Raw genomic sequence first — 27,104 nt, 5'->3', positions numbered from 1 at the left:
GTGTTAAGAATTGTTGTTGTTAAAATATATATTATATTAGTGTTAAGAATTGTTGTTAAAATATATATTATATTAGTGTTAAGAATTGTTGTTGTTAAAATATATATTATATTAGTGTTAAGAATTGTTGTTGTTAAAATATATATTATATTAGTGTTAAGAATTGTTGTTTTTAAAATATATATTATACTAGTGTTAAGAATTGTTGTTCTTAAAATATATATTATATTAGTGTTAAGAATTGTTGTTGTTAAAATATATATTATACTAGTGTTAAGAACTGTTGTTGTTAAAATATATATTATACTAGTGTTAAGAATTGTTGTTGTTAAAATATATATTATATTAGTGTTAAGAATTCTTGTTGTTAAAATATATATTATATTAGTGTTAAGAATTGTTGTTGTTAAAATATATATTATATTAGTGTTAAGAATTCTTGTTCTTAAAATATATATTATATATGTGTTAAGAATTCTTGTTGTTAAAATATATATTATATTAGTGTTAAGAATTGTTGTTGTCAAAATATATATTTTATTAGTGTTTAGAATTGTTGTTATTAAAATATATATTATACTAGTGTTAAGAGTTGTTGTTGTTAATATATATATTATATTAGTGTTAAGAGTTGTTGTTGTTAAAATATATATTATATTATTGTTAAGAGTTGTTGTTGTTAAAATATATATTATATTAGTGTTAAGAGTTGTTGTTGTTAAAATATATATTATATTAGTGTTAAGAATTGTTGTTAAAATATATATTATATTAGTGTTAAGAATTGTTGTTAAAATATATATTATATTACTGTTAAGAGTTGTTGTTGTTAAAATATATATTATATTAGTGTTAAGAATTCTTGTTGTTAAAATATATATTATATTAGTGTTAAGAATTGTTGTTGTCAAAATATATATTATATTAGTGTTAAGAGTTGTTGTTAAAATATATATTATATTAGTGTTAAGGGTTGTTGTTAAAATATATATTATATTAGTGTTAAGAATTATTGTTGTTAAAATATATATTATATTCGTGTTAAGAATTATTGTTGTTAAAATATATATTATATTCGTGTTAAGAGTTGTTGTTGTTTTCATAGCTTATTGCTTCAATCAGAACTGAGGTAAAATTTGTTTGTATCTTGTTGAGCTCATAACTAAACAAAGAGATAACTGTGTTATACCCATATTGGGTATTAAATTATGATTGTTAGCAAAGTAAGCCTCCAGATTTATAAACTGATCAATATAGGAACTGAGGTAGTGAGTTTTTAATCTAATTATATTTCATACCATGTTATACATACATCTTTTATAACAACAATATAGGAACTGAGGTAAAGAGTTTTTAATCTAATTATATTTCATCGCATGTAATACATACATCTTTTATAACAACAATATAGGAACTGTGGTAAAGAGTTTTTAATCTAATTATATTTCATAACATGTAATACATACATCTTTTGTAACAACAATATAGGAACTGAGGTAGTGAGTTTTTAATCTAATTATATTTCATAGCATGTAATACATACATCTTTTATAACAACAATATAGGAACTGAGGTAAAGAGTTTTTAATCTAATTATATTTCATAGCATGTAATACATACATCTTTTATAACAACAATATAGGAACTGAGGTAAAGAGTTTTTAATCTAATTATATTTCATAACATGTAATACATACATCTTTTATAACAACAATATAGGAACTGAGGTAAAGAGTTTTTTAATCTAATTATATTTCATAGCATGTAATACATACATCTTTTATAACAACAATATAGGAACTGAGGTAAAGAGTTTTTAATCTAATTATATTTCATAACATGTAATACATACATCTTTTATAACAACAATATAGGAACTGAGGTAAAGAGTTTTTAATCTAATTATATTTCATAGCATGTAATACATACATCTTTTATAACAACAATATAGGAACTGAGGTAAAGAGTTTTTAATCTAATTATATTTCATAACATGTAATACATACATCTTTTATAACAACAATATAGGAACTGAGGTAAAGAGTTTTTAATCTAATTATATTTCATAGCATGTAATACATACATCTTTTATAACAACAATATAGGAACTGAGGTAAAGAGTTTTTAATCTAATTATATATCATAACATGTAATACATACATCTTTTATAACAACAATATAGGAACTGAGGTAGTGAGTTTTTAATCTAATTATATTTCATAACATGTAATACATACATCTTTTATAACAACAATATAGGAACTGTGGTAAAGAGTTTTAATCTAATTATATTTCATAACATGTAATACATACATCTTTTATAACAACAATATAGGAACTGTGGTAAAGAGTTTTTAATCTAATTATATTTCATAGCATGTAATACATACATCTTTTATAACAACAATATAGGAACTGTGGTAAAGAGTTTTTAATCTAATTATATTTCATAGCATGTAATACATACATCTTTTATAACAACAATATAGGAACTGAGGTAAAGAGTTTTTAATCTAATTATATTTCATAACATGTAATACATACATCTTTTATAACAACAATATAGGAACTGAGGTAAAGAGTTTTTAATCTAATTATATTTCATAGCATGTAATACATACATCTTTTATAACAACAATATAGGAACTGAGGTAAAGAGTTTTTAATCTAATTATATTTCATACCATGTAATACATACATCTTTTATAACAACAATATAGGAACTGAGGTAGTGAGTTTTTAATCTAATTATATTTCATACCATGTAATACATACATCTTTTATAACAACAATATAGGAACTGAGGTAAAGAGTTTTTAATCTAATTATATTTCATAACATGTAATACATACATCTTTTAAACAACAATATAGGAACTGTGGTAAAGAGTTTTTAATCTAATTATATTTCATAGCATGTAATACATACATCTTTTATAACAACAATATAGGAACTGAGGTAAAGAGTTTTTAATCTAATTATATTTCATAGCATGTAATACATACATCTTTTATAACAACAATATAGGAACTGAGGTAAAGAGTTTTTAATCTAATTATATTTCATAACATGTAATACATACATCTTTAATAACAACAATATAGGAACTGAAGTAAAGAGTTTTTAATCTAATTATATTTCATAGCATGTAATACATACATCTTTTATAACAACAATATAGGAACTGAGGTAAAGAGTTTTTAATCTAATTATATTTCATAGCATGTAATACATACATCTTTTATAACAACAATATAGGAACTGAGGTAAAGAGTTTTTAATCTAATTATATTTCATAACATGTAATACATACATCTTTTATAACAACAATATAGGAACTGAAGTAAAGAGTTTTAATCTAATTATATTTCATAGCATGTAATACATACATCTTTTATAACAACAATATAGGAACTGAGGTAAAGAGTTTTTAATCTAATTATATTTCATAACATGTAATACATACATCTTTTATAACAACAATATAGGAACTGAAGTAAAGAGTTTTTAATCTAATTATATTTCATAGCATGTAATACATACATCTTTTATAACAACAATATAGGAACTAAGGTAGTGAGTTTTTAATCTAATTATATTTCATAACATGTAATACATACATCTTTTATAACAACAATATAGGAACTGAGGTAAAGAGTTTTTAATCTAATTATATTTCATAGCATGTAATACATACATCTTTTATAACAACAATATAGGAACTGAGGTAAAGAGTTTTTAATCTAATTATATTTCATAACATGTAATACATACATCTTTTATAACAACAATATAGGAACTGAAGTAAAGAGTTTTTAATCTAATTATATTTCATAACATGTAATACATACATCTTTTATAACAACAATATAGGAACTGTGGTAAAGAGTTTTTAATCTAATTATATTTCATAGCATGTAATACATACATCTGATTTAAAACATACCTAAATTTCCTATGCTGTCTGAACCTCATGTGATATTTAGGTAATGGTTTAAAATATTGTTAATAGTGCAAGTACTCAAGTAATGAATGTTTGTTTGTTTGTAGTTAAGCACTAAACTTTGCCCACCACATTTTCAGTCTGCAGACATACTGCTGTGCTGCTATTGATTGGTCCCAAGTGATGAACTAATGTTTACTGACTTTCCATAAGTACGAGTTACTGAACAGTTACTGGTGGCACATGTAATAAGCTGTACTCATTACGGTTCTAAGTTTCATTTTGGCCCAAAAGACAGCTTATTTTGATCAGGAGTTAATATTAATAATGTGAAATTCAGTTTTACAAAGTTTATGTTTTAATGAATCAGACAAGATAAACACTTTAAACATCATGTAGCTTGAATAAAGCGGTTATTGTCTGTACAGAGAGATATAATAAATTGGGCATAAAATCTAGAAACACATGTTTGTAATATTGATTAAACTATCAGATCCTTTTCAGGTTTGTATTATCGTGAATAACTACTTCTGTTTCTTTTCATAAATTTCACTATATTTGTGATCTATGTTTAATATTAAAGCAACTTAATATGCTCAGGAATTTCAAAATAAAGAATATCATTTCTTGTATTTAGAAGAATAAATATATAGGTTTAATGTGTGAGGACAAGCTTTTATTTAAGCATATTTTTTACCATCAAAGTGTTGGTTAAACTGGACTTTCTGTGATTTTAGACTTTGAAATTAAACAATTTTTAGAATGCTAAATGTATTTGTTATATCTGCTGTTGTGTGTCTGTGTAACATAAAGAACTGGACGATGGCCAGTTTTACTTCACGTTACTTATCCACTGTATAAACCTTCCTTATAGTAAATACAAAACATTGACACTGAATAAAAAATAAAAACACCATTGTATAAAAATTAGAAAACTATGATTAACTATTTCACAGTATTTTATCATGGTAAATGTACTATAACTGTGGCTAACCTATGTATACCAGGTCTACAATAACACGTTACCATTGTAAAGAATATTATAACTATGGTCCACTCATGTATAATAGGTTTAATACAGCAATTACGAGAAAAAAAACTTAAACATGCACTAATTTTCACATTCTTTACAATTAATGTTTTTCCTTCTTTAGCAAGACCAGAAAATATGTGAGTGAATCAATAGAGACAGCTTTTAGCCACTCTTATCTGAACAGAATGAAATAAAGACTTGTTATTAGGGACCCTGTAACCAACAAACAAACCAACACATAAGTAATTTGTTGTATATCTAGTCCAGAAGTATGTATTAAATGTCATGTTCATGTTACCACATATTACAGATACCATTTATGTTAACAATACTAAATTTGTTTTTGCTGTAACTTTATATAAAAACAAACTCTATGTTTTCATAAACCTCAGTTCAGAAACCTAACCAGAAACTTCAATCATTATATAAAGCATGACAGAAGTGTCTTCAACAATAATTAATTGTACCTTTCAAGGTGTTTTTGTTTCGTTTTTATGTGTGACCAACAAAGTAATAAATTAACAAATAAATAATTCTAATAACCTTAAATAAAAGCCAAAAATAATGTGGTTCATAAACGTGATGACGAGAAACCCACTTGAAGTAAAAATGTACTGTAAATAAAGTTAGTATGAGTGTTAAAACTTTTATTGAAATAAAGTATTGGACAATGTTTCAACCTTCTTAGATCATCTTCAGGCTAATTGCAATCTTTCCTAGGTTATCTTCAGGTTAAACAGCTGAGTTTATAATACATGGTTCATTCATAGTTCATAAAATGCTTTTAATAAGGCCATGAATCCCCTCAGTAATTTAAATGTGGAAATTGTTGTAGGTTATTATGTGATAGTTTATCACTCAGTTACCATGTTCTTCTGTTCCAGCTTCCAGTTGATTCAGTTTACCAGAAGTTTGATATTGAAGACCTTGGTATGTTTCGTTACAACTGTACTTGATACGTTAAATCTAAAGTTTTCAATTACAGACTATATTTATGTATATAATGTTATCCATTATAGATTGTGTTAAAGTGTGTAGTAAACATTGTTTACAGTGTGAATATATCAGTGGCATAACTGTAAACTATCCTTCCCACACATAAAAGTAGTTAGGCCTACCTGCTAGTACTTCCCTTGTCAGCAATTCTTAAGTTTGTCAGGCCCTTCGGGTTTCCTTTTGGCTTAGGCGCCCCTGCATGAGCGTACTTACACAACTGGAGTATACCCCCTTCCCAATCTAATGGACTAAGTAATGTAATTACTGTGAGATTCTACAATTTTTTGTAGTTTTGATTTTTTTGTGCCTATAATACTGTATCTTGCATCTCAATTGGATTTGGTCAAAACTTTAATTTTGACCAGTTTCTATTTTATATCTAAATTTATGTCAAAGATATTGGAGTCATATATTTTCATTTGATACTGAGTCATATTCAAATTAAAACAACTTTGAACAAGTAGACAGAAGTGATTAGCTTTTTATGTTGCCAACTCAAGTTTATTTTGAAAAGCTAATAGTTTTACCTTAAAGGTAAATTATGGTGACAATATAACTTACAAAGTAAGTGAATCATTTAGAACTAACTCGTGGTTGATATTAATTTGAATATATCACACACTGTGATAAATTTCACATGAATAAAATTATACAGAAAGCTGAGCTACCTTTGTTATCTCCACTTTCATAAAATAAAACTATTATTAAATAACTTTTATTTTATGAACGTTTTTAAATTTTGACAATTTCAACCTTTTACACAGGAGAGGATGAAGAGCTGATAGTTTACAAGTTCTTTCAACATTTCTGCTGTTATGACGTTATTCCTATTAGTGCCAAACTGGTGGTGTTTGATACTCAGCTTCCGGTAAGGAGAACTTCATCTCCTAATAGCAGGAGTCCACAGCTAGATGTAGTTACACAAACTGAGCTGAGAAAGACTTCAGTTGTAAACGTTTTGATTATTTCAAAATTTAAAATTCCACATCACAATTCATTTTTTTCTTATTCTTATAAGTTAATTTCTTAATCCTAAAATGTGAATAATTAGAAAACATTGAATTAGAAGACCATTTATTATTTATGGATTCAATCTAATTATATTTTGCACCTTACGATTCAAATGTTAATTGTATATTTAACATATACATACACAGTATGTGTTTGTAATGTATTGAGAGTTTTGAACTAAGAGCGAACAGTAGCTGTTCTTAATATTCATGTTGAAATTAAAATATTTACTTTTCAAGTTGCTTTATCGATATCACATAAATTAAAAACAATTTGAATTTAATAATAAAATAAAAACAACAAATTTATAATAAATGTTTTTGCACTGTACATTATTTTATGATGTCCACATAACACATCATATGAACAAAAACTATGGATACTTTATCTTATGATGTCCACATAACACATGTGTATCAACAAAAACTAAAGACTAGCTGAAAATATGAATGTTTATTTCCCTTGTCATGTTTGGAATAATTTTATAGAAAGTGTGTTATTCACCTTTAATATTGCAGTTGTTCATATTAGCAGGAACGTTACTCTACAGGAGGCTGTTTGTGTTACTAATTACTAACAGTAATATCCATACGTTGTTGAAAAAATTTTAAAAAAGTGAATATTTTCTAAAAAACTGTTTGTTTGTTTTTCAAGGAAGTACTGTAATGAAAAGTGTTCAGGTTGTGTTCTTCATAAGTTTTACTGATATAAACTGTATGTTTTTATATTCTTTAGGAATCCCAGTTTCTCATTTAAAAATTACATCAATAAAATATAATCAAACCTTCATGTACAGTCGTAGTGAATGTTGTGTTGTTGGAAAGTAGTTTTATTTGTAGTTGTGTTATAAAGAATCGGTTGGTCCATACACTACAGTTATTGTTTTAACTGTATGAATCTTGTATAGCCAAAGTGTGAAATTGTTTTAATGGATTTTTGCTTGTAGTGCCATTCAGTAAATGGTGCAGGAATTTTTGGTTACATATATAAATATGTACGTGCATGCTACTTCTATTTTACTAAGATAAATAAATCAAAATCAGTTATTCCTCATTTTGAAGTTTCACTAACTTGAAACACAGTTAAGTAATTCTTATTGTTCAAACCTAAATATTTCTGTATAACCTTTAAAAGAAAACTGTTGATAAATTTCTATCTGTTACCCCATTAACCTCTACATTTACAATATGTAATAATGTGTGTATTTATATAAAATAAAATACGTGTGTCTTACGTTAAGACTATTGGTGTAAAAATAAAATTTGTGAATAATTTTGTTATTACCTTTCTTTTGTAAATTAAAATCTGTTCACTTATTTCTATATCTGCTGATGTGACAAATTAGACACACACTGACCAAAATCTTAAGGTCAATGAACATAAAGAAAAATATGAATTTTGTGTTGTTAGACTCAACCACTTATTTGAGTAGAGCTTTGAAAGATGAAAATAATAAAGGGAAAATAAAAATAAAACTTTTTTTAGCATTTAATAGGGAAAATATGAACACTATGAAATTAGCCTAAATACTAGCTGGTCAAAGTTTAAGACCACACTGAAACAAAGCGTTAATCGGTAAACACGTAACGAAATTTAGTCATTTGTGTTCAAGCATTAGCATTGTCAACATCTCCCACTGACATCTCCTGTGTTATATTGAGTAAAAACATGGCAAAGGCTAAAAAGTTGACAGTTTGAATGTGGCAGAATTGTCTGGCTGCAAAAGCAAGGTCTCTCTCAACATGCCATCACTGGTGAGGATGGGCGTAGTAAAACTGCTGTTGCAAATTTCTTAAAAGACCCCGAGGGATATGGAATGAGAATTTCAAGTGGTCGGCCCAAGAAAATTTCGCCAGCATTGAGCAGGAGGATTTGACGGATTGTCTGGCAAGACACCAGCCAATCATTGAACCAGATTAAGGCCCTCACAGATGCAGAATGCAGCTCAAGAACAATAAGACGGCATCTAAGAGATAAAGGCTTTAAAAACCTTCCACACCATGAAACAGCTTGGTTAAACTTTGCTGAGAAATACCAAACATGGGGCATAGAAAAGTGGACAAAGGTTTCGTTCTCAGATAAGAAAAAATTTAACCTGGATGGTCCAAATGGCTTCCAACATTACTGGCACGATGAGGATATCCCACCAGAGACATTTTCAACACGACACAGTGGAGGTTCCATCATGATCTGGGGTGCTTTCTACTTTCATGAAACAATGGAGCTTCAGGTTATACAGGGGCGTTAAACAGCAGCTGGCTACATTGGCATGTTGGAGAGAGCATCCTTACTGACTGAAGGCCCTCACTTGTATGGAAATGACTGGATCTTTCAGGTGAACAATGCTGCAATCCACAATGCCTGCAAGACAAAGGACTTTTTCATGGCAAATACCGCTATTCTTTTGAACCATCCAGCGTGTTTGCCCGAACTGAACACCATTGAAAATGTTTGGGGGTGGATGGTAAGGGAAGTCTATAGAAATGGACATCAATTCCAAACAGCGCATGATCTTCGAGAAGCCATCTTCACCACTTGGAATAATATTCCAGCCAGCCTTCTGTAAATGCTTATATTAACCATGCCCAAGCGAATGTTTGCAGTTATTCACAATAAGTGGCATGCAACTCACTACTCAGACCTCTTGTTGGGCATTTCCTACCCTGTTTTAGACTTCTTTTTGGTATGGTCTTAAACTTTTGACCAGCTAGTATTTAGGCTAATTTCATAGTGTTCACATTTTCCCTATTAAATGCTGAGAAAGTTTTTTATTTTTGTTTTCCCTTTTCTTATTTTCATTTTTCGAAGCTCCACTCGAAAAAGTGGTTGAGTCTAACAACGCAAAATGCATATTTATTCTTTATGTTCATTGGCCTTAAGATTTTGGCCAGCAGTATATTTCTATACCTGTTGATGTGACTAACTAGACATATTTCTATATGTGTCGATGTGATTAATTAGACATATTTCTATACGTGTCGATGTGACTAATTAGACGTATTTCTATATGTGTCGATGTGACTAATTAGACGTATTTCTATATATGTCGATGTGACTAATTAGACGTATTTCTACACCTGTCGATGTGACTAATTAGACGTATTTCTATATGTGTTGATGTGACTAATTAGACGTATTTCTATATATGTCGATGTGGCTAATTAGACGTATTTCTATATGTGTCGATGTGACTAATTAGACGTATTTCTACACCTGTCGATGTGGCTAATTAGACATATTTCTACACCTGTCGATGTGGCTAATTAGACATATTTCTACACCTGTCGATGTGGTTAATTAGACATATTTCTACACCTGTCGATGTGACTAATTAGATATATTTCTACACCTGTCGATGTGACTAATTAGACATATTTCTACACCTGTCGATGTGACTAATTAGACGTATTTCTACACCTGTCGATGTGACTAATTAGACATATTTCTATACCTGTCGATGTGACTAATTAGACGCATTTCTACACCTGTCGATGTGACTAATTAGACATATTTCTATACCTGTCGATGTGACTAATTAGACGTATTTCTACACCTGTCGATGTGACTAATTAGACATATTTCTACACCTGTCGATGTGACTAATTACACATATTTCTACACCTGTCGATGTGACTAATTAGACGTATTTCTACACCTGTCGATGTGACTAATTAGACGTATTTCTACACCTGTCGATGTGACTAATTAGACATATTTCTACACCTGTCGATGTGACTAATTAGACATATTTCTATACGTGTCGATGTGGCTAATTAGACATATTTCTACACCTGTCGATGTGGCTAATTAGACATATTTCTATACCTGTCGATGTGACTAATTACACATATTTCTACACCTGTCGATGTGACTAATTAGACGTATTTCTACACCTGTCGATGTGACTAATTAGACATATTTCTACATCTGTCGATGTGGCTAATTAGACATATTTCTACACCTGTCGATGTGGCTAATTAGACATATTTCTATACCTGTCGATGTAACTAATTAGACGTATTTCTACACCTGTTGATGTGACTAATTAGACATATTTCTATATGTGTCGATGTGACTAATTAGACGTATTTCTACACCTGTCGATGTGACTAATTAGACGTATTTCTATATGTGTCGATGTGACTAATTAGACGTATTTCTATATATGTCGATGTGACTAATTAGACGTATTTCTATATGTGTCGATGTGACTAATTAGACGTATTTCTACACCTGTCGATGTGACTAATTAGACGTATTTCTACACCTGTTGATGTGACTAATTAGACATATTTCTATATGTGTCGATATGACTAATTAGACATATTTCTATACCTGTCGATGTGACTAATTAGACATATTTCTATACCTGTTGATGTGACTAATTAGACATTTCTACACCTGTTGATGTGACTAATTAGACATTTCTATGTGTCGATGTGACTAATTAGAAGTATTTCTACACCTGTCGATGTGACTAATTAGACATATTTCTACACCTGTCGATGTGGCTAATTGGACATATTTCTACACCTGTCGATGTGACTAATTAGACATATTTCTATACCTGTCGATGTGACTAATTAGACGTATTTCTACACCTGTTGATGTGACTAATTAGACTTATTTCTATATGTGTCGATGTGACTAATTAGACGTATTTCTACACCTGTCGATGTGGCTAATTAGACATATTTCTACACCTGTCGATGTGAGTAATTAGACATATTTCTATACCTGTCGATGTGACTAATTAGACATATTTCTATACCTGTCGATGTGACTAATTACACATATTTCTACACCTGTCGATGTGACTAATTAGACGTATTTCTACACCTGTCGATGTGACTAATTAGACATATTTCTACACCTGTCGATGTGACTAATTAGACATATTTCTACATCTGTCGATGTGGCTAATTAGACATATTTCTATACCTGTCGATGTAACTAATTAGACGTATTTCTACACCTGTCGATGTGACTAATTAGACATATTTCTATATGTGTCGATGTGACTAATTAGACGTATTTCTACACCTGTCGATGTGACTAATTAGACGTATTTCTATATGTGTCGATGTGACTAATTAGACGTATTTCTATATGTGTCGATGTGACTAATTAGACGTATTTCTACACCTGTCGATGTGACTAATTAGACGTATTTCTACACCTGTTGATGTGACTAATTAGACATATTTCTATATGTGTCGATATGACTAATTAGACATATTTCTATACCTGTCGATGTGACTAATTAGACATATTTCTATACCTGTCGATGTGACTAATTAGACATTTCTACACCTGTTGATGTGACTAATTAGACATATTTCTATATGTGTCGATGTGACTAATTAGAAGTATTTCTACACCTGTCGATGTGACTAATTAGACATATTTCTACACCTGTCGATGTGGCTAATTGGACATATTTCTACACCTGTCGATGTGACTAATTAGACATATTTCTATACCTGTCGATGTGATTAATTAGACGTATTTCTACACCTGTTGATGTGACTAATTAGACTTATTTCTATATGTGTCGATGTGACTAATTAGACGTATTTCTACACCTGTCGATGTGGCTAATTAGACATATTTCTATACCTGTCGATGTGACTAATTAGACATATTTCTATACCTGTCGATGTGACTAATTAGACGTATTTCTACACCTGTTGATGTGACTAATTAGACGTATTTCTATATGTGTCGATGTGACTAATTAGACGTATTTCTATATATGTCAATGTGACTAATTAGACGTATTTCTATATGTGTCGATGTGACTAATTAGACGTATTTCTATATGTGTCGATGTGACTAATTAGACGTATTTCTATATATGTCGATGTGACTAATTAGACATATTTCTATATGTGTCGATGTGACTAATTAGACATATTTCTATATGTGTCGATGTAACTAATTAGACATATTTCTACACCTGTTGATGTGACTAATTGGACATATTTCTATACGTGTCTATGTGACTAATTAGACATATTTCTATACCTGTTGATGTGACTAATTGGACATATTTCTATACGTGTCGATGTGACTAATTAGACATATTTCTATACGTGTCGATGTGACTAATTAGACATATTTCTATATGTGTCAATGTGACTAATTAGACGTATTTCTACACCTGTTGATGTGACTAATTAGACATATTTCTATATGTGTCAATGTGACTAATTAGACATATTTCTATATGTGTCGATGTGACTAATTGGACATATTTCTATATGTGTCAATGTGACTAATTAGACATATTTCTATATGTGTCGATGTGACTAATTGGACATATTTCTATATGTGTCGATGTGACTAATTAGACGTATTTCTATATATGTCAATGTGACTAATTAGACGTATTTCTATATGTGTCGATGTGACTAATTAGACGTATTTCTATATGTGTCGATGTGACTAATTAGACGTATTTCTATATATGTCGATGTGACTAATTAGACATATTTCTATATGTGTCGATGTGACTAATTGGACATATTTCTATATGTGTCGATGTGACTAATTAGACATATTTCTATATGTGTCGATGTGACTAATTGGACATATTTCTATATGTGTCGATGTGACTAATTAGACGTATTTCTATATATGTCAATGTGACTAATTAGACGTATTTCTACACCTGTTGATGTGACTAATTAGACATATTTCTATATGTGTCAATGTGACTAATTAGACATATTTCTATATGTGTCGATGTGACTAATTGGACATATTTCTATATGTGTCAATGTGACTAATTAGACGTATTTCTACACCTGTTGATGTGACTAATTAGACATATTTCTATATGTGTCGATGTGACTAATTAGACGTATTTCTATATATGTCAATGTGACTAATTAGACGTATTTCTATATGTGTCGATGTGACTAATTAGACGTATTTCTATATGTGTCGATGTGACTAATTAGACGTATTTCTATATATGTCGATGTGACTAATTAGACATATTTCTATATGTGTCGATGTGACTAATTAGACATATTTCTATATGTGTCGATGTGACTAATTAGACATATTTCTACACCTGTTGATGTGACTAATTGGACATATTTCTATACGTGTCTATGTGACTAATTAGACATATTTCTATACCTGTTGATGTGACTAATTGGACATATTTCTATACGTGTCGATGTGACTAATTAGACATATTTCTATACGTGTCGATGTGACTAATTAGACATATTTCTATATGTGTCAATGTGACTAATTAGACGTATTTCTACACCTGTTGATGTGACTAATTAGACATATTTCTATATGTGTCAATGTGACTAATTAGACATATTTCTATATGTGTCGATGTGACTAATTGGACATATTTCTATATGTGTCAATGTGACTAATTAGACATATTTCTATATGTGTCGATGTGACTAATTGGACATATTTCTATATGTGTCGATGTGGCTAATTAGATGTAATGCTCTTCTTTCATTAGGTGAAGAAAGCTTTTTTTGCCTTAGTTCAGAATGGTAAGAATGATATTTTGATAGTTTTACCAATAATTATATGGATAATTTACAATTACAAAAGAAACAGGTTGATTACTTTTGTATGTAGAGTGATTAATGAAGCTGGTTCACTTGTAGAGATGTAGAATTTAATAAAAATTAAGTTTTTAAATATTTGGGTTTAGCGGTATTAGTGTTACTAATTGCATTAGTAGTTGAACAAATATTATCTTTTATGAAGAAGATTTTACCTCTAAAATGATTTTTCTTTCAGTATTATATACATTATTATTATTATTTTTATTGCTAATTTCTAATAACTCATTTCAGTGTTTCATTATTCTCTAGATCAATCATTTGTGCTGTCATGGAAGCTGCACAGTTGTGTTCTACATTTCTGTGGACCATTAATTACACAATAAATGTAAAAAGTGCACAGAACACAATATAGTTAAATAGTTCAATATTAATTAAATTCACCAATATTGTTTATTTTCACAAATTAGCAAACTTTCACTGCAGCATAGGAACTACTGTTCTAGAACATATCTGATTTTCTTTGAAAAACTAGTGAAACGAAGAAGCTGATTAGAGTTATATAAAAAAAGAGAACAATCACAATAATTAAACCTAAATTACATAAAGGATACACAGGTGTAGCAATTTATTACAATTTACATTCGTTTTCCAGTAGTGATAATATGTGAATAATAGAAGTATGGGAAATACCATTTTGTGATGCTACTTTTGAAAGCGATCACATATGTTCATCCAGAACTATGAACATTATAATTTATTTTATATTATAAAACTGATTGTCCACTTCACTTGAGATACCAGTAACTTTATTAGTTTTTTTACTGATTGTCCAGTTCACTTGAGATACCAGTAACTCTACTAGGTTTTTACTGATTGTCCAGTTCACTTGAGATACCCGTAATTGTACTAGTTTTTTATTCTTATTGTTTTCTTCCTATAAACATTTTTATGTAGAAAAATATTTCTTAACTTTCCAAACGTTGCATAACTAATTTAGACCCAGCATGGCCAGGTGGGTTAAGGCATTCCACTTGTAGCCTGAGGGTTGCAGGTTCGAATCCCACTTCACACCAAACATGCTTGCCATTTCTGCCATGGGGCATTATAATTTATGGATAATCCCACTATTTGTTGGTAAAGAGTAGCCCAAGAGTTGGCAATGGGTGGTTGTGACTAGCTGCCTTCCCTGTAGTCTTACACTGCTAAATTAGGGACGGCTAGTGCAGATAGCCCTCATGTAGCTTTGCACAAAGTTCAAACCAAACATAACTAATTCTGTTAATGCATACCTAATTGATCGGTATTAATAAGAGCTGATATGAAAAGAATATAGAACTTAATTGTCTTACAACTTTATGTATTTAGTTGTGTTTCTGTTTAGGAGTCAGAGCAGCACCTTTATGGGACAGCTCTAGACAGGAATTTGTAGGTACGTTTTCAAGTTTTTGTTATTTATTTTCTTAGAAAGTTGTTCATACAATTTTTCATTTTTTATTTCGTTTTTAAAAATAAACTTAGATTTCTCTGTTGTTCTTTTCTTTATATGGTCATGACTTGTAAATATGAAGCAGTAAAGTATGTCAACACATTGTATCCTCACAATACAACAATAAGCTTTATCTTTTCAATGTCACAAGAATGGAACTTCCAGTTGCATACTGCATTTGGAAGTATACACAAATAAACGATTTTTCAAAAAATTCAATATAGTGATTACATTTACATGTTAAAAATGCTTATAATTTACCATATACATCCATAACAAGTGAACCTGCTGGTGGTTCAAAGAACTTTTATGAGATACTATTCTTGTTAAACATATCTAAACCATGTTTTTTTATTGAATGATTCTCATATCAGTGAACATCATGTAAGTGTATGGTTCTAAATAATTTTTACCTGAACTGTTTCTACCCTTCAAGGAATGCTGACTATCACAGACTTCATTCACATTCTAAGGACATATTACAAGTCACCTCAAGTAAGTACTGGTTGTGGTTAATCATTCTTTGATGGGACCTGGCATAGCCAGGTGGTTAGGATGTTTAAAGCATAATCTGTGGGTCACAGATTCGAATCCCTCCCCACCAAGCATACTCACCCCTTTAGGCATGAGAACATTGTAATGTGACAGTCAGTCTCACTATTCACTGATAAACAATTAGCCCAAGAGTTGATGATGGATAATGGTAACAAGCTGCCTTCCCTCTCGTTTGCCATTGTTAAATTAGGGACAGCTAGCAAAGATAGCCTACGTGTAGCTTTGTGCAAAATTCCAAAGAAGTCTGTACATTGGAAGTTGATTATTTCTTATGGGTAGGAAAATACACCTGCTGTAAGTTGTTGTTATAGGATATGTATGATGTGACCTGTTTCATGTTAACATGTGTGATGTGACCTGTTTCATGTTAACCATAGTTTCATAAAGCAACCTGTCACAAGTCAATAATAATTGTGATGTGACCTGTTTCATGTTAACCATAGTTTCATAAAGCAACCTGTCACAAGTCAATAATAATTGTGATGTGACCTGTTTCATGTTAACCATAGTTTCATAAAGCAACCTGTCACAAGTCAATAATAATTGTGATGTGACCTGTTTCATGTTAACCATAGTTTCATAAAGCAACCTGTAAGTCAATATGTGATGTGACCTGTTTCATGTTAACCATAGTTTCATAAAGCAACCTGTGCTAAGTCAATAATTGTGATGTGACCTGTTTCATGTTAACCATAGTTTCATATAGCAACCTGTCAAGTCAATAAAGTGTGATGTGACCTGTTTCATGTTAACCATAGTTTCATAAAGCAACCTGTCACAAGTCAATAATAATTGTGATGTGACCTGTTTCATGTTAACCATAGTTTCATAAAGCAACCTGTCACAAGTCAATAATAATTGTGATGTGACCTGTTTCATGTTAACCATAGTTTCATAAAGCAACCTGTCACAAGTCAATAATAATTGATGTGACCTGTTTTGTTAACCATAGTTTCATAAAGCAACCTGTCGCAAGTCAATAATAATTGGCATGTTTCAACTTTCAGTGTGTAGTAATTGGGTTAACCTGTTGCATGTCACTGTTTGTAGGTTAACGTATAACAAGTTACTGTTTGTGAATTTGCAAAGTCATCTCTATATATTTCTTGTGGTACATATAGCGACCAGTTTCTATTTAGTTGTTCCTTGGGGTAGTCTTCCTGTGTTGGTAAATGGAATATAAACTGTTACAAAGTGTTCCTGGATTATTCTGAAAAGAACAACTCTATAAATCCTTGAAAATAACTTTTAATATTGAGAAAGTTCCAAGAATTGGAACCACAATCTATAACATACTGACATTTTAAAGGCTTGTTAAATAGTGTTTGTTGGTTGTTATCAAACATACTGACATTTTAAAGGTTTGTTAAATAGTGTTTGTTGGTTGTTATCAAACATACTGACGTTTTAAAGGTTTGTTAAATAGTGTTTGTTGGTTGTTATCAAACATACTGGCGTTTTAAAGGTTTGTTAAATAGTGTTTGTTGGTTGTTATCAAACATACTGACATTGTAAAGGCTTGTTAAATAGTGTTTGTTGGTTGTTATCAAACATACTAACATTTTAAAGGCTTGTTAAATAGTGTTTGTTGGTTGTTATCAAACATACTGACATTTTAAAGGCTTGTTAAATAGTGTTTGTTGGTTGTTATCAAACATACTGACATTTTGAAGGCTTGTTAAATAGTGTTTGTTGGTTGTTATCAAACAAGTTGCTCTACAAGACTTCCTCTGGTAGGTCAACCATAAGTCAACACAGGTATAGTGCTAAAATACAGGGTTTGATTCCCTCTTGCAAACATAGAGCAGATAGCTAGTTGTATAGCTTTGTACTGCAACAGTAACAATGCCAGTAACTCTCTGTGAGTAACTGATAACAATGTATATCGGGAATAGTAAGTAGAGATGTCTGACAGCTGAATTTTGTTCTTTCATATGTAGTAACTTCTATCAACTTTAAAATACACAAACATGATAATATTTTGAAGTAACATACAATCTACTTGTTTTTAGTTTATTTTATATATTTTTTCTACATATTTTGATATATAGTTTGATTGGTGCAAAACTAATATATCACTGATTAACTGTGAATGTTGTACTTTAGTTTTTGACTGAAAGTCATAATAGGTAGTGACTATGGCTGCCAGAGAAATGTATATTTTGATACTGATGTGGCAGTCATGTCTCTTAGTTTCACACGAGCACTATTTATTAACATATAAGTCTTGTTTTATTATTAAACATACAATGAACAGTTTCACATGTTACTTAGTGTGCATTATTTCGATACAGTTCTGTTTATTTGCTGACTAATTGTGTTTACTGTTCGTTTTTTATTTACACATTATCACAGATTAATATGGAAGAACTAGAAGACCACAAGTTAGAAACTTGGTTAAGTAAGTAACAATTTTTAGGAAAAGTGAAAATATAATATAAAACTATTTTTTCACAGAGGGAAGAGCAGTTGTGGTAGATCTTCTAGGTCTGAGCCACCTGGAATGAAGAAATGAAAACTTGTATTTTTTTAAACTTTTGGCAAAGTGATAACTTACTAAAAACAAATATAATTAAAAGTTATACTTCTAGAAAATTAGAATCTTTGCTAACAGGTGGCAGGTTTGTGGTAGAGAAAATATTCTCTTGGTGTAGTTGTAAGTTGGAGTTCACTAGTTAACACGTTTTGTTTTCTTTATGTTCTGCATTTGATTTTCAATATGAATCACTTAAAATATAAATCTAATGTTACTAAATTATTAAAATACTGTGCTTAACAGTTAATAACTATTAAATGTTCTTAAAGTGCTTAAATAGAAACATATGGAATATTAGTATGTTTATAGACAGTATTTCAATCAACTTTAAATGAAGTATTTTTAGTGACATCAGAAATGCTTTTCATCCTTAACCTAGAAATTTATTTTCTGGGAGAAACCTGAATAAAACAATTTAAATCAAACTATTTAAGAGTTTTAATAATATTTAACAAGGTTAGAGTTTTAACAATATTTAACAAGGTTAGAGTTTTAACAATATTTAACAAGGTTAGAGTTTTAACAATATTTAACAAGGTTAGAGTTTTAAATCTAGAGATATCTCTGAGTTAATTTAGATTGTTGATAGTGCTGAGTCAACTCAATAGAATATTGTCCACTGTTTCTTTTGGTAGAGTTGAGTTATTGCACTATTGAGTTTTGTCCAATACTGTTCTGTATCTAAGCTACTTAAATCAAAAGTCATGAGACAAGCTGTTTGCATCACCTGTGTAAAGAAATGCATTCTTGTTATATACACTGAACTTGCACTGAGTTCATTTTAATTGTACATGTATTTTATTCACGAGCGCTTGTTTCTAAACTAAAATATCTTTATTGAAATTCGTCTTCAAAATTATTTAAGGTGGTTTTCATGACATGTATGTTCACAAAATTATTGTTTATGAAATATGTTTGATACGTTTATATATTATACACGTAAAAGGAGATGTACAGAGTTTGGACAAACTATTAAAATCAGTTGGACATTATTATGAAGGAACAATCAACAGTATCTTACAAGCAGGACCTAAACCTCTAATCTGGACATTATTATGAAGGAACAATCAACAGTATCTTACAAGCAGGACTTAAACTTCTAATCTGGACATTATTATGAAGGAACAATCAACAGTATCTTACAAGCAGGACCTAAACCTCTAATCTGGACATTATTATGAAGGAACAATCAACAGTATCTTACAAGCAGGACCTTAAACCTCTAATCTGGACATTATTATGAAGGAACAATCAACAGTATCTTACAAGCAGGACCTAAACCTCTAATCTGGACATTATTATGAAGGAACAATCAACAGTATCTTACAAGCAGGACTTAAACCTCTAATCTGGACATTATTATGAAGGAACAATCAACAGTATCTTACAAGCAGGACCTAAACCTCCTATCAGGCAATGTTTTACAGATCCTGTGAGAGGGAGTTTACAGTTTACATTTTGATTTTACTTTAAAAATATGTGTATGTAATATTTTGTGATATTCGACCAAGTTAGGAAAGTGACAATACAAAGATCTACATTACCTGACACTCAGCATTGAACTTAAAAGTGACACAAGTAATTTACCTCTCTTCTTCATTTAACCTGAAACTCTGAAGAGAGTATAAATAAATAACACTCTCCCTAAAATAAATAATTCATCTCAACATACAAAATATAGAAGTGGAAAAAACAAATTTGTTCTGAATCATGCATTACATTTTTGTGTACTAGATTTCATAAGTTCACCACCATTCAAGTACGTACAGGAAACAAATAAAACATAATATGTAAATACCTGACACCCTATTAAACCTAAAAATTGTAAACACAAACATATATGTTGTGCATGTTTGTGTCGTGTATCAACAAAGCAATCAGCCCACAGTAGCTCAGCAATAAGCCTCCAGGCTAACACTAAAATTCAGGTTTCAAGACTCTGGTAAGCAGTGCACATGTAGCATTATGTAGCTTTTTTGCTTAAAAACAACCAAACCAGTTTTTTACTAACTTTTTATGCATACTAGAACATTTGTAGGAACTCAAAAGATAATTCATGTGTTTACTGGTTATATCATGCATTTTGTTGTACCTTTGACAATTATTTTGTGTTCTTTAGTCTACATATATTAATGATGTAGAAGTTTGAGTTTTAGTTTTGTTATTTTAAATGATACAGTGATTATGCACAGTATCTTCATTAGTTTACAATGTTACTTAGTAAAAGCAGTTTTGGAGACACTGAACATACCTAACTGTCTACTGCTTTATGTTGATCTTTAGATAATTTGTGAAAAAGTGTTGTTGTTGTTACTTATCATCTGATATCTTTCTTTTTTTTATATAGATGTTTTGAAGACTAAATTAAAACCTCTCTATACTATTAAACCTGAAGCAAGGTAACTTAATTTATTATCATCCTAAGAAACTTAAGTTTCCAAAAAAGATTATATAACATGCACTATCAAGCATATGTTTTTCTCTCTCAAAATTTCACTTTACCGTATCTTATAAGTAGTAATTGATTAACCAAGGTCAAATTATCCCATTTTAACCATTTATACAGTGCAAGATATGAGTTTAATACCATTCAGAATTTGTTTTGATTTTCCTGAATGTCTACAGTTAATCTGTTTATTACACACTTTATAGTTGTACCACATTCAAACTGAACGTCATCTTTAACTACATAATGCTAATTAGCTTATTAGTAAATGTTACAGGTCTTCTTATTTTATACAGAGTGTGAGACAACAATGTAGCATTACATTTCTTTTAGCTGCATGAATCTATAAAGAATTTTTATATATTACAGTAAACATCACTTTGTCACGTTGGAATTGTATGATACATTATGCATATATCATACTTTATTATTTACTACAAGTAGTCTTCTCTTCCAAAGCATAAGTCAACCTGTATATTATAATTTAGTGATGTTGAGTTTAAACTTGTTCAGTGTTTTCACCACTAATTTGTTCTTTTCAAAGAGACTATTGTGAGTATGTATGTAGACCTTCAACATGCAAGTAGTTGACCAAGAAGTTATATAAAGATATTTGGATAGAAAGTAACAGAACATAACATTCCACGTAACAGACAACATCATGTGAACAGTGACACATAAAATGTGGTCTTATTAGTTTTATGGTTATCATGTACCTATCACATCTCTTCCTTATCTCACGTAAACTGCCTTTAGTAAAATGTTTAAATTAATAGTTTCCATGAATTTCTAAAGTCCTTTCAGTATGTGAATTTGAGGTAATTGAAGCTAATGCTAACACTTAAATGTCACATAGAGTTATCACAGTTAATACTAAATGATAACTTGTTCTGTTAGTAGTTCACTAACACTAAGACTAAAATTATTTGTTGCTGACATATCAATACTAACCTTTATTAGCATAACCATTATAAGCTGTCACAACTGTTTAACATTTTCTCCCATTAAACCATAACACAGTTTTATCTTTTACTGGACACCATTTCATTTTACATAATACTTGTAAACACTTGTTATCCATAATAATATACTAAAAATGAAGAGACTTGTTTACTTCATTGTTTTTTTGTTTTTAAAATCAATAATACCCATCAATGACGATTTTAGCTACAAAAGCATAAAGAATTGAATGTACTGTAAAGTTAGATTTTCTAATACGTGATATTTTTGCGACCATTCAAAGTGCCTTTTAAACATTTCCTAGAAACCCTAAATTTACACTTTCTATATCATAATTGTTTCACTATTTTCATAAATATAAATGATGTAAATTTCAGTAGTTATGTTTTGTGTATTTGTATATATAAATTCATTATTAAATATTGTCAAATCTTTATATAAGATATATTAGAACACCTACTTTATCAGAGTGATTTGTTTTATTATCTATACCGAATATTTTCATAAATATCACAAGTTAATTCATATGGTTACTGATTATTTATACCCAAGTTTGTTTTCCAGTCAATTTTGTGTTATTTTTGCAAAACCTTATGATTCATCTTAAATTGTTTATATGAAGTTTCAAGCGATGATTCTTAGTTTTTAAGATAATTTTGAGACCTCTACATTTTGTTTCTTGGAGTTCAACATATTTTTAGTTTATATGAAGCCATAAAACTCTCATTCAAGGAAAGTCCATCGCTTACCTGAAGTTCAACATATTTTAATTTTTAGTTTATATGAAGCCATAAAAAAAGGTATCTCATTCAAGGAAAAGGAGTCTTCATCTTACACCTGAAGTTCTCAACTTTTTTTCGTACAGTATTTATATGATCTTAGGAATCAAAACTCTCTCATTCAAGGGAAAGTCCATTAAATTATCTACAAAGTTTCTACTTATATTTAAATTTTAATTTTTAGTTTATACCATGGAAAAAAGTTTCATTCAAGAGAAAGTACATTAAACACCTGAAGTTCAACATATTTTTAATTTTGCTTTTATGGAAACCATAAAACTCTCAATTCAGGATCCATTGAGTACTGAAGTTTCAGCTTATATTTTTAATTTTTAGTTTATGTAGGCCATAAAACTCTCATTCTTAGGAAAGTCCGCTTATACACCTGTGATAAGTCCTCATACAGGGAATGTCTTGTACATCCCTCACACAAAGCGGATTCTCAGTTTCTTTTCTCTATGTAGTATGAGTTACTGTTATCTTCAGGATATCAAAATATCTCTTTGTGCATTAAAAGATTAAAAAGCAACTTTCAAATTATCTACCTATAAACCAGAACTTCATACCATAGCATTTAAAATGAAATTTCACCATTTTAGTACATGTGTATGGATGAGAAAGAAAGATTTTCAACGGATATTACAGCTTCATCACCTCTTAGTACAGGAGTTGCTTATACTTTGTTACTGTTTCTCTTAAACGGATAATTACAGCTTCATCACCTCTTAGTACAGGAGTTGCTTATACTTTGTTACTGTTTTCTTAAACGGATAATTACAGCTTCATCACCCCTTAGTACAGGAGTTGCTTATACTTTGTTACTGTTTTCTTAAACGGATAATTACAGCTTCATCACCACAGTACAGGAGTTGCTTATACTTTGTTTACTGTTTTCTTAAACGGATAATTACAGCTTCATCACTTATACTTTGTTACACGGATAGTTGCTTATACTTAGTGTTGCTTATACTGTTTTCTTAAACGGATAATTACAGCTTCATCACAGTACAGGAGTTGCTTATACTTTGTTACTGTTTTCTTTAAACGGATAATTACAGCTTCATCACAGTACAGGAGTTGCTTATACTTTGTTACTGTTTTCTTAAACGGATAATTACAGCTTCATCACCTCTTAGTACAGGAGTTGCTTATACTTTGTTACTGTTTTCTTAAACGGATAATTACAGCTTCATCACAGTACAGGAGTTGCTTATACTTTGTTACTGTTTTCTTAAACGGATAATTACAGCTTCATCACACTTAGTACAGGGTTGCTTATACTTTGTTACTGTTTTCTTGAGCTGTTTGGCAGTATCAGTTTTCAACATTTAATAATCATCTCATTCAAGTAAAAACACTAAAGGTGAATTATTTAATTTGGACATTTTATGATTCACTTATTTAAACTTTTTATGTAAAGTCCTCTGACTAATCATCTCTGTTTTATAGCATTTCATAATTAGGAATGCATTAACTGTTTTTTTTTTAATTACTTGGGAAGATTTTTGCACAAACTAAATGAATAAGCTTTGTGAGAAACAGTGAGCAATTACAGTCTTCTTTATACTTGTATAAATTCTTCACAAATCATTTCTGAAATGCTTTATATATTCTCTCTTTCAAATTTCCATAGCTTTTTGAGCTTCCAAGACCAAGCTACCTCAATCAAACGTTGGAAGAACTCAAAATAGGAACATATGAAAACATTGCTACAGTCACGTAATACAAAGTGAAAAGTGTGCTATTTTTTCTGTGTGTTTTCTTATCCTTACATATTTTTAATGTAAATAAACAGTACTTATAATGATTATTGATACTTCTTAAAGAAAGTTGAAAAGTAGTTGCTGTCTTCCTTTTATTTGTCTATTAAAATTAATGTAGGACCATTTTAAAGTTTAGAAATAAATACAATAAAACATTTTCAACCATGGAAACTTAAGTTTTCGCTTTTCAAAATGAGGAACAACCTACCACTTTATTTGTTTCTTTACTAAAACATTAAATTTTCTTACGGTTTAACACACTTTCATCTATTGTATAACAGGATAACTTGTTCCATACATTATGTTATCTGAACAAACAGCTACTAAACTGTTGTTTATTCTATCAGGAGTTAAAAGACTCACTTATAAACCTACATTTCTTTTCTTGTTAAAGGAAACATCCATAATGTCTCAATATTTCCATATTACGACTGTACATATGAGTAACAATAATATTTAGCTGAAACTAGCATTCATTTTAAAACAAGAAATATTGAAGAAACATTAATGTTTTTGGATCTTTAATAGTTAATATACTCTTTCTTTTGTTTGGTCCTCATAAATATTTTGTACCATTAACTAACTCATGGTTTGAAATTGGGTGGTATCAACATATTAGTAATCTTTTATTCTATTCTATCAGTATCTTACTTGTAGTTTTATTATATATATGTGTGTGTGGATGTGTATATATATTATGTGTATATAATATTGGCAGTGTGACATATATATATTTGTGTGCTAGAATGCTCCTTTATTTGAATGGAAAGACATCTGGTGGCTAAAACTATGTATGACTTTAGCAAACCGAATAAAGGTGATTCAGAATGTTTTAAAATGAAAATAATATTCTTAATAATGAAAAAAAAAAAAATGTAATCTCTCCTTATCAGAATTATTAGTGTTCAAACGTTGGCCAGTTTCTGGGATTACTGTGGAAGACAGATGTTAATTTTGATTAGATCGTTAATGATCTTGGAAGTACTATACCTTTGGCAGGTTGTATATGACAGGAAGTACTACCTTTGGCAGGTTAGTATATGACAATCTTCATTTTGCAGGTTGACAAGTCTCTGATTGTTGGTTTGAATTCCAATTCTCAATGGAAATATGTGTATTAACTCTTTTTTTTAGGTTCGGTATAATACATGAATTAATCTACACGTTTGCACATGTTAGTATTATTTACTATAACGTTTGATACAGCATGTATCTTCATAAAATTTGATAGATGTTTAGTAAATGTTACAACTATTTTGTATACAGAAAATCATATTTTTTAATGAAATATTTTTACTAAAGATTTGTTTGTGAAAATAGTCTGTTTGTTAACTAGTCTGAGTGTGAAGTGATTTGTTACTAGTCTGAGTGTGAAGTGATTTGTTAACTAGTCTGAGTGTGAAGTGATTTGTTACTAGTGTGAGTGTGAAGTGATTTGTTACTAGTGTGAGTGTGAAGTGATTTGTTACTAGTGTGAGTGTGAAGTGATTTGTTAACTAGTGTGAGTGTGAAGTGTTTATGTTACTAGTATAGAGTGTGAAGTGATTTATTACTAGTGTGAGTGTGAAGTGATTTATTACTAGTGGAGTGTAAGTGATTTGTGGCAAGGTGCAAGTGTGAAGTGATTTATTTACTGAGTCTAGTGTGAAAGAAGTGATTTGTTACTAGTGTGAAGTGTAAGAAGTGATTTATTAACTAAATTAGTGGAGTGTGAAGTGATTTTATTACTAAACCATGAGTGTGGAGTGATTTATTACTAGTATGTAGTGTAAGTGATTTATTTACTAGTGTGAAGTGTAAGTGATTTGTTACTAGTGTGAGTGTAATTGATTACTAGTAGTGTGAGTGTAGAAGTGATTTGTTACTAGTGTGAGTGTGAAGTGATTTGTTACTAGTGTGAGAGTGTGAAGTGATTTTATTTGTAGTGTTTGTTACTAGTGTGAGTGTGAAGTGATTTATTACTAGTGTGAGTGTGAAGTGATTTGTTACTAGTGTGAGTGTGAGTGATTTGTTACTAGTGTGAGTGTGGGTGATTTGTTACTAGTG

At 29.9% G+C, this 27,104-nt stretch overlaps 1 protein-coding gene across 1 annotated transcript in view; it reads left to right on the top strand.

The window, feature by feature from the left end:
* The window catches only part of LOC143235760 (5'-AMP-activated protein kinase subunit gamma-1-like), a 45,980-nt gene extending 22,711 nt beyond the window's left edge, over window positions 1-23,269 (top strand). The window contains exons 2-9 of the mRNA XM_076473963.1: window positions 5,861-5,906; window positions 6,737-6,840; window positions 14,482-14,515; window positions 15,915-15,962; window positions 16,456-16,514; window positions 18,930-18,975; window positions 21,458-21,509; window positions 23,218-23,269. Of these exons, the coding sequence (XP_076330078.1) occupies window positions 5,861-5,906; window positions 6,737-6,840; window positions 14,482-14,515; window positions 15,915-15,962; window positions 16,456-16,514; window positions 18,930-18,975; window positions 21,458-21,509; window positions 23,218-23,269 (441 nt within the window). The remainder of the gene's footprint in view (window positions 1-5,860; window positions 5,907-6,736; window positions 6,841-14,481; window positions 14,516-15,914; window positions 15,963-16,455; window positions 16,515-18,929; window positions 18,976-21,457; window positions 21,510-23,217) is intronic.
* Window positions 23,270-27,104: the final 3,835 nt, after the last annotated feature.

The sequence above is a fragment of the Tachypleus tridentatus genome, chromosome 12 (assembly GCF_004210375.1).
Source record: "Tachypleus tridentatus isolate NWPU-2018 chromosome 12, ASM421037v1, whole genome shotgun sequence".
Lineage (NCBI taxonomy): Eukaryota > Metazoa > Arthropoda > Merostomata > Xiphosura > Limulidae > Tachypleus > Tachypleus tridentatus.
Note: the sequence above shows the minus strand (reverse complement) of the source record. Positions and strands in the feature narration are given on the sequence as shown.